Source organism: Canis lupus, chromosome 24 (genome assembly GCF_003254725.2).
Source record: "Canis lupus dingo isolate Sandy chromosome 24, ASM325472v2, whole genome shotgun sequence".
Classification (NCBI taxonomy): domain Eukaryota; kingdom Metazoa; phylum Chordata; class Mammalia; order Carnivora; family Canidae; genus Canis; species Canis lupus.
Genome location: NC_064266.1, coordinates 17874851 through 17890487, shown reverse-complemented (window position 1 = coordinate 17890487; position 15637 = coordinate 17874851). Strand labels below are relative to the sequence as shown.

Sequence of the window (15637 nt, the reverse complement as noted above, 5' to 3'; positions counted from 1 at the left end):
TGGCACAAAGTGATTTTCACACTATCCTCCAATCTTTGGAGCATCTGTGCTTAAGAGTACTGAATCATACACCTAAAAGTGGGTAAAACAGTAAATTTTACCTTAAATATTTTTTAACCCAATTATAAAAATTTAAATATCACAGCAAGATTTTTTTTTTGTAGATACAGACAAGCTTATTCTACAATTTATACAAAAAGGCAGAGATTCTAGAATAGCTATAACTGGTGTGAAATAGAGGAGTAATGTGGGAAGAATCACTGTACACAATGTTAAGGCTTGCTGTTTAGCTACAGCAATCAAGACTGTGGTTATTGGTGGACGGATATACACAGATCAAGGAATGGAATAAAGAACCTTGAAATAGAACCACACAAATATGTCCAACCAATTTTTGACAAAGAAACAAAGACAGTTAATTCAGTGGAAGAAGGATAGCCTTTTCAAATAAGTAGTGCTGGAACAATTGAACAACTATAGACAAATAAATGAACTTCAACCTAAACATTTCATCTTACACAAAATCAACTCTTTATGGATCACAGCTCTTTTCTTTTAAAGTGAAATATTTATTCAGCCTCTTGTCATGCCAAAATATTTTATGTATATACCACTATAATTAGCACGCCCTCTCTAACAGGCAAAATTGTACATCAAATTATATTTCATGTTACCTGATTATGTAAAAATATAAAGTAAAAATGATTTTTCAATTCCATTTAATATTACTAATAAACAGCTCAGCAGTAGATATGAGGTACAAAATCATAGTAAAATATGACACAGGAAGAGCATAATGTAATTCCCACTTGTCATAATTTGTTATGAATATACAAAGGTTGGGATCCCTGGGTGGCGCAGCGGTTTGGCGCCTGCCTTTGGCTCGGGGCACGATCCTGGAGGCCTGGGATCGAATCCCACGTCGGGCTCCCTGCATGGAGCCTGCTTCTCCCTCTGCCTGTGTATCTGCCTCTCTGTCTCTCTCTGTGTAACTATCACGAATAAATAAATAAAATCTTTAAAAAAAAAAAAAATATACAAAGGCAACTTGTTAAAATGTTGTGTTTACTAAGATTCTGGCAATTGCTTTTTGTAGTAAGACATAACATACCAGACCTGCCACTTGACTTGTTTATCATAAGTCTCAGCCTCAATATGAAGCTGTTTAAAAAAAAAAGTCAAAAGCCTGGGTTGCTTTTTTGTTTTGTTTTGTTTTTTACCTGCTAAGTGTCTTGGCAAGTATGCCATTAAACACAGCAAGAAATTTAAGATAGCAAAAATCAAGAGTTAATAAAAGCTAAACATTACAACCTAAACAAAATTCATACAAAAATAACTATCACTGGTTACATAAAATATTCCTGACTAGTTAAAACTTAACAGTATAAAACATACATTTTAGAATATTTAGCAGTCAGGCTCAAAAAGTAGTGTCTATTTGAAATATTCCTCTCCAAAGCCAAACTGTAGTCAAAATTAATTCAAATGTTGTAAAACTTTCTAATGCTAAAAAACGTTCAGCATTATTGAAGTGGAGCTAAATTCCAGGCGCTTTGTGGCACTGTCATGCCGCAAAGGGCTGTTTCTTTGGTTCATTTAAAGCAGCAAATGAAAAATAAATAAATAAATAAACAAAGCAGCAAATGACAGAGTCCAAGAATGTCAGAGGGCAAGATTGCTATGCCCAGCTCTGACCTCCCCATGAAGCATGGCTATACGTCCACAGAAATAGGATGTGTGTGTATAAGAGGCATGCTATTCGGGGATCCCTGGGTGGCTCAGCGGTTTGGCGCCTGCCTTTGGCCCAGGGCGCGATCCTGGAGTCCCGGGATCGAGTCCCATGTCGGGCTCCCGGCATGGAGCCTGCTTCTCCCTCCTCCTGTGTCTCTGCCTCTCTCTCTCTCTCTCTCAATATCTATCATAAAAATAAATAAATGAATGAATGAATGAACGAATAAATAAATAAATAAATAAATAAATAAATAGGCATGCTGTTCTGCCATCTGAAGAGGTTGCCCCCCAACAAAAGCTCCTTCCCCAGATAAATAAAAGTATATAAGGGGGGAAATTAAAATAACTTATCTATAGAGTACGGATTTTGAAATATCAATGTGATCCCTATTTCAAAAATGTTCTCTGGAGTCATTGGGTCATTTCTGATTACATCTTAATGATGTATCCAGATTCAACTTCTTTCATTTATCATGGCACACTTCTAGTCAAAAATGTTAACTTTATCCCCAAATATCTTAATGACTAGCACAACTGGTAGTGTACTATCTCCCAGAGTTGTTAAGTCCTGGAAGAGAAAAAAATAGATGTTCAAGCAGCAGGCAACAATGATGGCCCTTTCACACAGCAGCATCTGTGTGGTACTGAATAGTCCAGGACTAATTCGAAAAATAGGAACATTCATGCATTTTTGTAATTATGTCTTGATTCTCACAGTTGAAATTTCCTTAAACATAGCTCTTTCTTTACAAGGGAATCCTGATTTTTCTTATAATGTTATGGCCAGTCAGGACTTGAACTGCAGCCTTCTTTTTCTCCTTACCATGTTTTATATGCTTCTTTTTCTTTTTCTTTTTTTTCTTACTGCTACTTTTTCTTCATTGCTTTCTTTTTTGCCCAAACCTCCTCAATATAATCTGATTCTGATACGTACTCCAGTGACAAAGGTTTATCATCAGAATTCATCTTTTTCTTTTTTTTTTACTGAGTCCTTTCATGTCCTTTTCTCATTTGCATACTTTGATGTATTTTTTAACAGTTTTTAAGATTTATTTATTTTAGAGCAAGGACATGAGTATACATACATGAGGGAGAGAGAGAATCTCAAGCAGACTCCTCGCTGAGCACAGAGTCCAACATGGGGCTTGATCCCAGGACCCTGAGATCATGACCTGAGCCAAAATCAAGAGCTAGACACTCAACTAACTGAACCACCCAGGCAGCCCTTGACTTCTTTTATAAATTATCCTTACTGTCCACTTCAGTTTCTGAAGTGGAGCTTTCAGAAAATTTATGTGAATGTTTCTTCTTTTTCCTGTTTCCTTGTTTTTTTATCCTCCTCTTCAGAATCTGAAGAACTGCTAGAAGAATTGATAGAGAAGAAGATAAATACCTACCAGATTTCTTTTCTTTTATCTTTCTCTTTTTTTTTTTTTGGATGAGCTCTCACTTCCAGTTAGTAATTTCTCCCTGTGTTTTTCTAGTTCTTTCTTCCAGTTCTCATTCTTTTTTTTCTTCAAATTCAGCCAATGCCTTAGAGCTTTTTTCTTTTCTACTACTTTTTCCCAGGTAGGCCCTGGTCAATTCAGATAATCTGGGATTGTTGACTCTGAAGGCTGGATTGAACCCCTTAATCTGGCCATTGCTGTTGGGTTCATGTAGGCCACCCGATTGTGTCACTTCCCCAGGGTGCAGGGCTAAAGATACGATCAGACACCAAGGGCAGTCAGGCCAAAGAGGCCACCGGAGAGGACCTGCTGCAGGACCTTCTGTCGACTTGTGATCACAGCTTTAAATGTGAAATGTAAAACTATAAAACTTTTAGAAAAAAAAATAGTGGTAGAACTTCACATCCTAAGGCTAAGCAAAAGGTTTTTAGACTCAACAACAAAGGGAAAAATCAATAAATTGGACCACATCAAGACCAAAAGCTTTTGTTCTGTGAAAGACCCTGGCAAGAGGATGAAAAAATAAGCTACATACTGAGAAAATATTTGAAAATCATTATTTCTAACCAAGCACTTGAATCTAGAATATAAGAATTCTTAAAATTCAATATTAGGGGCACCTGGGTGGCACAATCAGGTTAGCATCCAACTCTCAGTTTTGGCTCAGGTCCTGATCTCAGGATGGTGAGATTGAGCCCTGTGTCAGGGTTCACACTCAACATGGAGTCTGCTTAGGACACCCTCACCCTCTTCCTCTGCCCCTCCCCCACCTAAATAAATAAATAAAGCTTTTAAAAAAATCTCAGCATTCAAAAAGAAATACTTTTATTAAAAAATGGACAAAAGATATGAAGAGATAATTCACCAAGGAGAATATACACTATGGCATACAAGCTATATGAAAAGATACTTAGATTTAGTAATGCAAATTAAAACCAGAGTGAGACATCACTGCATACCTATCAGAGTAGCTAAAATTAAAACAGTGATAATACCAAATGCTAGAGAGAATACAGAGAAATTGGATCACACATATATTCCTGGTGGGAAAGTAAGATAGTTTAGCCACTTGGAAGATAGTTCTGCATTTTCTTATGAAACTAAATTTGTACTTAATATACAACCCAGCAGTTGCATTATTGGGCATTTATCCCAGAAAAATGAAAACCAGTGTTTACAAAGACTACCTATACACCAATGTTCATAGCACCTGTCCAGCAACATTAAGCAGCTTTATTCATAATAGTCCCAAACTAAAAACGACCCAAGTATTCTTTAGCAGGTAAATGGCTAAACTGTGCTACATGCATACATATCATAGAGTAACACTCAGAAATAAGAAACGAACTGTTGATACAACAATCTGGATAAATCCCAAGAAAATTTTGCTGAGGAGGGGGTAACAATCTTAGAAATTTACATACTGTATGATTCCATTTCTATAACATTTGAAAATTTAAATTTTAGACCAAAAATACAGATATATCTACTGAAGCTTCAACTTTTTTACTTTTCCTGACTGACCTCAAGACCCTCTTTTAAAAAGTCATCTGGGGGAATCCCGGGTGGCTTGGTGGTTGGGTGCCTGCCCTCAGCCCAGGGTGGGATCCTGGGGTCCCAGGATCAAGTCCTGTATCGGGCTCCCTGCATGGAGCCTACTTCTCCCTCTGCCTGTGTCTCTGCCTCTCCTGTCTCTGTGTCTCTCATGAATAAATAAATAAAATCTTAAAAAAAAAAAAAAAAAACGTCATCTGGGAGTGCTTGGGTGGCTCAGTCATTTAAGTGTTCAAATCTTAATCTCAGTTCAGGTAGTGATGTGAGGTCATGAATTCAGGCCCTGCGTTTAAAAACAACCAAACAAACAAACAAACGCAGTCACCTGATTAGGTCAGGCCCACCTACACTCAAAGGGAGAGATTATATGGTGTACACACTAAGGTAAGGGGAATCTTAGATGTCAACCAGGGATTTAGATTGTTTGACTCCATAGAGGTTGAACTCTAGGCTTCAGTCAGACAATTTCAATTTGGTAATGTCTCCTAACACTAATTATAGATGAGATACATATATAAAATATTTGATTTGAAGTCTAGTACATATTATTTCTTGAGTTGTTTTAAGTTGAGATTGTTTTCAAACTGACATACCTTATTATTTCTGAATCTGATTGAACTTCAGGCTTTGTTGTGTAAAACTGAAAAATGATTAACATTTTTTTTTTTTTTTTTTTTAACATTTTTAAGATTTTTAGTGAAAATCTTAACTTATGCTACTGACATTTTTCCTATTTGGAAAGAGGGCTCCGTGCATATAAACAAGCTCTTGTGCTGGAGATAGTCGTGCTGTTGCCAATGCTGAGCTCTAGTTTTTTTCCTCCCAATGCCCTGTTGCTCCACCCTCTGAAAGCCACTGAAATGGTTTTAGAGCATTTCCTTCTAGAGGGATCTCTTACCCACACTTACTTTTTAAAGTACTAATTTTAAGTTTAAGAGTCAAAGATATGTTGATTTGCTGCCTGATTTGGGGGGCTCTTTACGTGGGCTAGATCACTTACTTGAATAAGATCCACTTATGAAAGCTATATTCAGGAGCACTTTTGAAAAAAAAACTATGGCATGTTCACCATTTAGTTTGCCAAGCTCTCCTTGAACAAGAAGGTAAGTTCTGTTGGAACTATGTCTTTTTGCTCTTTGGTAGAACTAACTGTAGTATTTGCAGGCACTTATCTAGACCTGTGGCATTGTGTGTTCTCGCTGTCTTCACATGACACTGGTTCTCTGTGGACTTGGGACCGTATGTGGCTGTATGTGTGTGGAGGGCTGAGCTTGTGTCTTCCTGGGCATGTGAAGTGGTGTGTTCAACAGAGGAGGCTTTGCGTTTCTGTACTGCTCTAATTTCCTCAGAGCCTTAGCTTTCCTAGATGTAGTTCATTCTTAAACACACCCATGCATACTTAGAGACTATCCAGATTCAGTAAAAAGGTAGAGACTAATTGAACGAAAAGAATAGGTGCAGTGTAGGCCATTCAGTTAAATTTTAGTTTGGCTTTCAGTGTAGGCAAAAGCCATTTTGTCCCTGATTCTCATTTTTTAAAGCAAAATAATGAAGGAAATCTCATTCTTTACTCAGAATTCATGTAAACCTTGATGCTTTAAAAATGGTAATGTTAAACTCAAGTTCCTTCACTCTGAACCAGTCCCAGGATTCTTTTCCATAATTAGGAACAGATCAAAACTTTTAACTGCTAACTGAGGGAATTTGAAACCAACTATAAAAATCTTTGTAGATGCAGTTTAAAATTTAAAAAAAAAAAAAAACCCACCCAGATTGAAAAGGCCTTGTGAGCAAGAGGGTGATGGGGGTATTGGGGTCAGTTGTGCCTGTTTTCTGGTGAGTTGCTCCTGTGGGTGAGCACCGCTCCCTCAGCCTCTGCTTTCTGAAAGCGATCCTGGATGTCCTCACCAAGAAGCAGGGACTCAGCAGGCATAGCCATGCCCATAGTTTGGGAGGGTAGGGATTCAAGATAGAGAATGGACAGGCAGACCATTTTTTATGTAAGGTGGGAAGGTGGGCGGTGAAGCTCGGGTTCTGGCTTGTTAATGGCTCTGCAACAGAGGTTGTTATTGTAATGTGGAACTAATATTAAAGCCCTCTCCATGCCGGGTGTTTCATCTGCTGGTTTATGTAAGAGGCTAGTGTTCGCAAGTGAAGGCAGCACAGAATTTGTATTGAGAACTGAGCATTCATTTAGACTTCAGAATTATGTTTATGAGTGCTAACAGGATTGCTCTCCTAAGCAAAGGATGTATGAAACTTTTATTAACTCAGATATACTTTTTTTTGTGACCACTTTATTGGAATATAATTCACATACCATACAATTCACCCATTTAAAGCACACAATTTAGTAGTTTTAGTATATTCACAGAGTTGTATGACCACGACCACAATAAATTTTGGAATATTTCCATCAGCCCAAAAAGAAATCCTGTACTCATTAGCAGTCACTCCCAATTCCTCCTTCCGCCTAGACCCTGGCAACCACCAGTCTGTGTTCTGTAGCCATAGACTTGCCTAGTCTGGCATTTTGTGTTAATTGGGTTACATAACATATGGTGCTTTGTGGCTGGCTTCTTTGACTTAGCATAATGTTTTCAAGATTCATCCATATTTAGTACGTTTGAGTTCTTAACTCTTCTTAAATATTGAATGATACTTTATTGTATGGATATGCCACACTTTGTTTATCTATTTTTCTGTTGATGGATACTTGGGTTGTTTTCACCCTTTTGCTATTATGAATAATGCCAGATACACTTTTAATGTTTATATTTTTGTATAGTGATAATAATGGTGGTGTATGTACATATCTCCTGTTAGATATCTGTACCATAAGAGTCTTAAGAATGATAAAACTATGGAATACATTTAGAACTGAACTACTTAAAGTATAAATCTTTCTTTGTTTCAAAGTGGCATTTAAGGTTCTTGTACTACCTTGTGGTTTTTACTAGGATCATTATTTATTATTCCTCCTTCCTGAAAGCCTCTTCTCTTCTACTTTTCACCCATGGCTTTGGCTGTTGCTCCCTTGAATTTACTCTGGACCCTTTCTCCCTGGACAGTCTCATCCACACCATCTGTGAATACCACGTATGGTAGGGATGGGTAGATCTCCCTTGCTAGTAGATCTCTCCCATGATCTCCATAGCCAGGAGGCTTCCTTTAACATCTGCTCACTCCGCAGACTTTGTAGCCTTGAACGGATGAGAGTAGCTGTCAGATGCTGGGTGGCAGGCTGTGCCCCCATGTTCCTGGGAGCCCTGGGAGGAGAGGGGGGAGTATCTCGTGCCACCTGAGTCTGAGTGAGGATGGGCAGTGCTGAGTGGAGTCTCAGGGGCATGAGGTTGGAGAGCAGGGGTGTTTGGGCTGGGGAAAGGACATACCCAACTACTCCCAGTAGTTCTTGCAAGGGACTACTGGGAGTTTAGCAGAGGTAGAGTGGTAACGCTGTGACCAAGGTGCTGGAGAACTGGGCAGAGGCTGTCGTAAAGAGACTGGAGGCTTCAGCTGAGCAGTGGCAACTATAGCTTGAAAAGCACTGGGAGTTGCTGAAATGTAAGCCAAGAAGTGACTGAAGATGGGTATTTTCAAAAGACCCCTTTGGCATCAGTTGGGAGAATGGATTGGAAGGAGCTGGGCATGAGTTGGGGAGTCCAGGTAGAATTCTTGTTTAGAAACCCAGGGGAGGGGTCTGGTGACCCTCAGGCATATCCTTTAGAAACTTTCTTTCCTCATCTGTTTCTCTATCACTGTAGACTCTTGTCTGTCTTTTCACTCTACAAAGATTTCCTCAAGGGCAAGGACAGTGTCTTCTATTTCTGTGTCTTCAGTGTTGCAGCATAGTGTTGATCAGCAGTAGACACGTCGCAAATGTGTACTAGATGAATGTGTAGTTGTAGGTATATGGGAGCTTTTGGGCTGGTATCAGAACTTTGTTCTTTTTTGCAACTTTTCTGAAGGTGCTGACAGCTTTTTCTGATATTGTCAGACTGATTGCCAACCAGTGCTAAGGTGCCAGCTAGGGTTGGAGAGCAAGAATTTGTCATGTCAGTCGGCACAGTCCTGTGTTAGAGGATTGAATTGCTCTTAGCATGTTGTCGTAAGAGTTGAGAGGTAGAAGAAAGGACAGAGATGAAAACATAAACATTCTAATTTTACAAACAGGATAGTTAAGAGGATATATATATTGAAATATTTAAGAATGAAATGATGGGGGAAGCCTGGGTGGTTCAGCAGTTAAATGCGCCTGGAGTCCTGGGATTGAGTCCCACATTGGGCTTCCTGCACGGAGCCTGCTTCTCCCTCTGCCTGTGTCTCTGTCTCTCTGTGTCTCTCATGAATAAATAAATAAAATCTTTAAAAAAAAATAATGAAATGATAGGTAACCTGGGATTTGCTTCGAAATAATATGATTGTGGGGAAAGTGGGTAGCCTGTGGATGAAACAAGACTGGACTTGAGCTGGTGATTATTACAGGTGGGTGTGACCACATTGAGTTCATTATCCTATTCTCTGTACTTTTTTAAAAGTTTAAAATTTTCCATAATAAAAAAATGAAAGATAAAACAGGTGATAGAAAAAAAATAAAGACCCAAGTGTATTATTTAACCTCCTGAAGGTAGCCTCAAACTGGGTCTGCAGCCTAGGCTAGCTGGGACCTTAGCACATCAAGACCAGCTGGGATGTATCTTGGAACTGACCTTATCTTTTACTTTGCAGGAAGTGCACAGTATTTTACTAGGGTTTTACCAGTTATTGACTGCTGTTGGACAGTGTCTAGAACAGTCAGGAAGGAGTCAGGGACAAAACTCTGTCTAACACACCTCACACTGGTGAAATGGCGGGAGCTTCCCTGGGAGCCACTGACTTCACCTCCACGCAGGGTTGCAGAAGAGTCCTGATGGCTCCTCCTTGTGGGCAGTGAGGCCCAGGAAGCTGCCTTGCAGTGGGCCATGGCTACAATGTCTCCTGCTTTTTTGCAGCTGCCTGTGGGTAACAGGGATATCCTTCCCCTGTATTAGAGGTGTTCTATCCATTTCCTGTCTCTGTTGGCATCCTTCTAGCACTGTCACCCTCAGAATGACAACATTGATGTAACTAGACTGGAAGGGGCAAGTGGGAATGGTGGCCTCAGTTACCCTCCTTTATAGTAGGAAGTCAGTAAGTGATGCCCAAAATGGCTAAGTCAAGAAATAGCAAATTAAAAAAAAAAGAAAAAAAAAACCTTTGGGACACCTGGGTGGCTCAGTGGTTGAGCATTTGCCTTTGACTCGGGGCATGATCCCAGGGTCCAGGATCGAGTCCCACATTGGGCACCTGTGGAGATATTGCTTCTCCCACTGCCTATGTCTCTGCCTCTCTCTCTGTCTCTCATGAATAAATAAATAAAATCTTTTTTAAAAATTAAAAAAAAAACTTCTTAGTGATAAAAAGATAACCCCCCAGAAGAACATTAAAAAAAAAAAAACTGAAATAAAGGTGGGGGCCTCTGGAGAGAAACCTTGTGGAGAGGATGTAGGGAGCAGGAACCATTGCTTTGCATGATTAGCTGTTTGTTCTGGTAGCGATTTCAACCAAATGTATCTAGTTCTTAATGATTTTTAAATTATTAACGATCATGATAAGATGGAATAGGAATTCTGGAGAGTGGTGAAAAGAATGGCTGAAAGGCTCTGTGGGAAAGCAAGCACAGAGCACTATTGGGGTGGGAGGTTGGGTGTGCGCAGATGGTGAGTGTTAGCTTACACATCAGGAGTGAGTGGCTCAGTAGAATTAACTAGCCTTGAGGCTAGTATTTGTTCATCCATTCATTCACTTGTTTCCAAATACCTACCTTGTTGATTACACAAACATTAGAAATGCAATGTTAGAAATACACATGTTAAAAAAATAATTTGTGGTAGTTGGCTATAAGAAATGTCTTACTTTTATTTTTAGAGTGCCCTCCCTACCTTAGTTGATAAGAAATTCATTCCCAAAGAGTGCCATCACCTTCTTGCAGGAACTATAGGAACCTTAGGGCTTACCCGTGCCCAGAGATCTGGGGCAGGCCTCTGATCTTCATTCACTGACTGATGCTCCCAGCACCCTGGCTTATGGCCCACAGGGTTGTTTGAAGGCAGCTGTCCTAATTCCCATGTGTGACAGGCTTGGCCATTGGGTACAGAATAGTCTGTGAGGTCCAAGAGCCTCCCCAGGCCTGCCATGCAGTCTCCTTATATTCCTTGGCACTTTCAAAACTAGAACATCTGCCCTGCTTCCATTTCCTGGCCTCAAAGTTTGGGTCATGCTTCTCTGTTTGTTTCAATGCATTACCCTCTCTTTCTCTACCGTCACCTTCCCCCCCACTCCCAGTACCCACCATACCCCCATCCCTGGGGAAGATCCAGGTTAATTTCTTTGGGGGCCAAACCTTCTAAGTAAAAATGACACATTTTTTCAGCCCTATTCCTGAAACACTAAAGGAATTGTTTGGGGTAAGGAGCAGTACCCTTAAAAAAAAAATTTTTTTTCCTTAATTCCTTGTTTCAGAATTTCCTAAAGTATGATCTTTGGACACTGGCATCAGAATCACCTGGGGAACTTAAAGCTTCAGGAGTAGGAATAGGGCCTACGACTCACACTTCATTGCAGGCTCTCCAGAGTTTGAGAACTATGGTCTAGTTCTTGGAATATGATGATGTTATTTGCTCTCTGGAGGTAGGTATATCTGCCTCTATGGGTGGTAGGGAATTGCCTTTCCATTCTTTCTCCTACAATGGTTAGAAAGTCAGAAATTGATTTTTTGTTGACAGAAGAGTGCAGGAATCTTTTTTTCCAGGACATCTCTGGATACACAGACATAGTACAAGGTGGAATATGACTGTCCCATACCCTGAGAAGGAAGCAGATTGGGCACTGGGAGTGTAGAGAAGAGAGAGCTGATTTCCAGCCGCTGAATGAGGAAGGGAGTGTTTAGGTGGGGCTAAGGTGGTGGCGGGGTACTGTAGGTGGGTGAGCAGAGCCCTCTGGTGATTGAAGGACCAAGTGCAGCAGTAGAGCAGTCTGAAAACCCGTGTTTGGCTAACGCACAAAATTAGTGCTTGGGAAATGTAGGTCCACCATATCTTACCCTAAATTCTGTGTCTAGCTGGGCTTCTGAGTTGTTTCTCAGATTTATTCAACACACCCAGAGGGTCCCCTGGGCAGGCACACCTTAATCAAACTTATTGCTGAGAGTAAGGCAAAAGCACCTTGTGGAAATGTAAGGGGACATAAATTCTAGGTTTGCTGGAGTGTGGGGGTGATCCCTACTGTTTAGAAAGGGAGAAGAATGACACTGAGTTTTATTTATAAATTGTAATGACATTTTCTTTTTCTGTAATAAGCATATCTTATTATAGGAAGTCCCTTTTATCTTCAGTGTCAAAAAAGCCACCAAATACTTCAATGTCTGTTTCAATGTTTATTTTATAAAAAATCATGGAAGAAAGACCTGATCAGAATATTGTCTTAAAAAAATGAAGTTCAAAGGCACGAAAAATGTTTAATTTTACAGTTAACAAAATTTAAGTTACGATTGCAACCATGAGCCAATTCTTAGAAGAAAGAAAACTCAATCAGGTCTTTCTTACTTTCAGGGGAAGGTGGAGGTCAGGTCATTGTTTTTCCAATTACCCTTTTCCTTTATTCAGCACATATTTATTAAACACCTCTTCCATGCCAGTCACTGCTTTAGGCACTGGAGACACAGGAGTCAGCAGCAAGGTCCCTGTCCTCACGGATCTTATTTTCTTTCTTTTTTTTTTTTTTTTTCAGATCTTATTTTCTAATGAAAGAAAAAAACTATAAGTAAATGGACATATAAGGGCTATGAAGAAAAATTGAGCAAGATAAGTAGAGGTGTGGCTTCAGTTGTGCAGATGGTGCTGGGAGCTTAGACAGCATTAACAGTCTTCACTTCAGATTTGATTGCATGCCATGAGTCAAGCACCTCATCAGTGTTCCCAGGGTCCTCTCTTAGTATCTTTGGAGTATTTTGAAGGACTTACATCTTTACCTTCATCCCTCTTCAGTTGATAACCCTGCTGGGTCTGCATTTACCAGTGATTCTGTGGGATCAGTTCTCCAACAGCACTTTCAGTAGAGTCTTGCCTTTGCTAGATTGCTTTTGCGGTTAGTTTGTATGTCTGGGGTCTGAGTCGGGGCAGCCCAATTCATGCTTGTTGTCCTAGTATAATTTTTTTTAAGATAGATAGATAGATAGATAGATAGATAGATAGATAGATAGATAGATATATTATTATTTATTTATTTATTTATTTATTTATTTATTTATTTATGACAGACATATATATAGAGAGAGAGGCAGAGACACAGGAGGAGGGAGAAGCAGGCTCCATGCTGGGAGCCCGATGTGGGACTCGATCCCAGGACTCCAGAATCACACCCTGGGCCAAAGGCAGGCGCTAAACCGCTGAGCCACCCAGGGATTCCCTGTCCTAGTATAATTTTTAATAGCATTCCCTTTCTCTCTCAGAAGTTCTCAGTTTGGACAAGAAGCTCATCACTCTGTCAGTCAAATATTAATCAACTGTCATGGTGGGTGGGATGTTGAGCAAGGCTAAATGTTTCTAAGTGGTCAGTCTATTCATAAACAGTTTTATGTTAGGACTTTTGCTTCCCTACCAAACCTCATAACTGGAGACTTGGGTGAATAACATTTAACAAAAGAGGTCACCTTTTAGAGTAATGTGAGTCTTGGGTAGCAGCCACACTGGTGGCCAGTTTATATTGGTTCATTGTGGTTTTGAATTAGACATGAACATGGTGTGGCCCTGCTTCAGCAAGAAGGCTAAAGGTGGTGATCCCAGCACTGCGGAGTATTACGTGGCACAGGGCATACAGACACCTGGTAATTCTCAGAGGATGCTATTAGCATCCAAACTTTCTGGCATTCAACAGTAAAAGCATCTCAGGATCTCTTTAAGTATAAACACTGAGGACATACTAGTGCTTTAAAAGATTAAAATCTATAAACAGAATTGGACGCACTAGAATCGGTTTCCTTCTCGTTCTTTATGTTATAACCTAGAACCTTCACTTGTCAAGATTGAATAACATTGTTTAAATAATTATCCTTCACTAGTTTTATTAAAAAACTTTATGTGAGGGCAGTGGCCATATTCTTGAGGAGTCTTCTTACTAGTGACTAGGTACTATTTAAAAATTAAGGAAAAGCAAAGAATGTGAGTTTTTCCTTACCTATGGTATAAAGTCTATGTATCTTTGTTTCTGATTATAAATGGTAGCTAAAGAGACACCAGAACTGCAAATTCTGTGCCCCGTAGTGTCCTTAGCCTGAACAGGTAGTATTGGAACTTTATTTATGGAATGTCAAAATAAGACCATCAAAAAAGGCCATTACTGGAAACCTCTTCTGCCTCTTTGAGTCTGGCCATAAAAAGAATACAAAACATTGAATTGTCCCATTGCCAGTGTCTGGGTCCAGCACTTTTCTTGCTTTACCATAGGATGGGAACTGCTGCCTGGAAAGATAGGAAGTTGGGTGAGATTAGAAAAAGAAGCTGCTAATCATTTATTTCCCTGATTTTTGTCATACTCATGGTCTGTACTGGAGCAATTTTCACCTTATTCAATAAACGTTTTACTTACAGTACCATTGTCTCTGCAAGGAGAAGAGCTATATACCCTTTAAGAAAGCGAAGAATACACCATAACATCTGGCTAGTACCATGAGTATTATAAATAATAAAGACAGTTATATTTACTAATAAATCCTGACATGCTCATTTTTTTCATGTTCTAATAGCTCTGATAGCACAACGCATCTTCCAGCCAATGATTTTTAAAGTATCTTGTCATCATATAATTGGTAATGTTTTTCCTTGATAGTATACAAAATGTCTATTTCTGTCAGTGGTGTCTTAGATGATCTACATTAGGGATTTTTTTATATTCTTGGTATAAAACTATTAACTGTATAATAAAATTATTTAGGTCCCAACTGGTGTTATATTGACTGTCAAATGATACTCAATGTAGTCAAATGAGATACCTTTTTTTAATAATAATAATTTTAAAAAGGACACTGTCCTGAAGTGAGTTTTCACTGAGCACGTAAGTATCAAAGAGATAAAGGGCACAGATGAGGCTCCTTACCTTGGGGTGGATCCAAGAACTTGAACTTGAAGCAAACAAGGAGAGCATTTTGTCCAGAGAAAGGCACAAGGAGGTAGCAAGCAGACTGGCTTGCCTGGCATTGGGGTTTTCATGTTGGGATCTGAGAATTCTTCTAGGTCACACTAAAAGAACTTAGATCTGGTATCAAGAGCAGAGAGGTGGGTGCCCTGGGAGTTTGCCTTGAAGCCTCAGAATATTGCTTTTGGGCTGGCAGTTAAGCCAGAAAAGAAAGAGATGAGCCACTTGCCCTCAAGAAAAACAATTTCATTAATCTCTTCTTGAACATTTCCAGTGTGTCTCTTAAACTGAGAAGGCCAAGTTTGCCAGTGCTCCTGTGTAGCCTACCTCCTCACACTACCTGTTTCTCCCTCACAGATCGCCTTCTCCCAGCACAGCAATTTTATGGACCTGGTACAGTTCTTCGTGACTTTCTTCAGGTAATTTCACTTCTACAAACTATATCTTCTCTTTTGATTCAGGTACTTAATCCCCTTAATTATCAACGTACAGAAGATAATTGAGTAATCCTGTGTTGGCACAACAGATCAAACTAACTTTATAGACCTTTCTGAAAAGTTACGTGCAATAGTGTAAATTCAGCCTAACCTGATAAATGAAAACATTTACTTTGTACATTCTGGCTTTAGGGGACAGCTTTTCCTGTACTCTGTACTAAAATACAGATAAATCTGGTTCTTCATTTGGGGAGATTT

At 39.5% G+C, this 15637-nt stretch overlaps 1 protein-coding gene and 1 pseudogene across 4 annotated transcripts in view; one reads left to right on the top strand and one right to left on the bottom strand.

Annotated features, from left to right (window-relative positions):
* Nucleotides 1-15637, top strand: part of ATRN (attractin) — a 161557-nt gene that overhangs the window by 113319 nt on the left and 32601 nt on the right. For all 4 annotated transcript variants that reach the window (XR_007405710.1, XM_025469459.3, XM_049100733.1 and 1 more), the window contains one exon: nt 15300-15361. Coding sequence is in view for 3 of the 4 variants with exons in the window: in XM_025469459.3 (XP_025325244.1) it covers nt 15300-15361 (62 nt within the window). In the remaining variant the exon portion in view is untranslated. The remainder of the gene's footprint in view (nt 1-15299; nt 15362-15637) is intronic.
* Nucleotides 2216-10948, bottom strand: LOC112673429 (protein FAM133B-like; annotated as a pseudogene).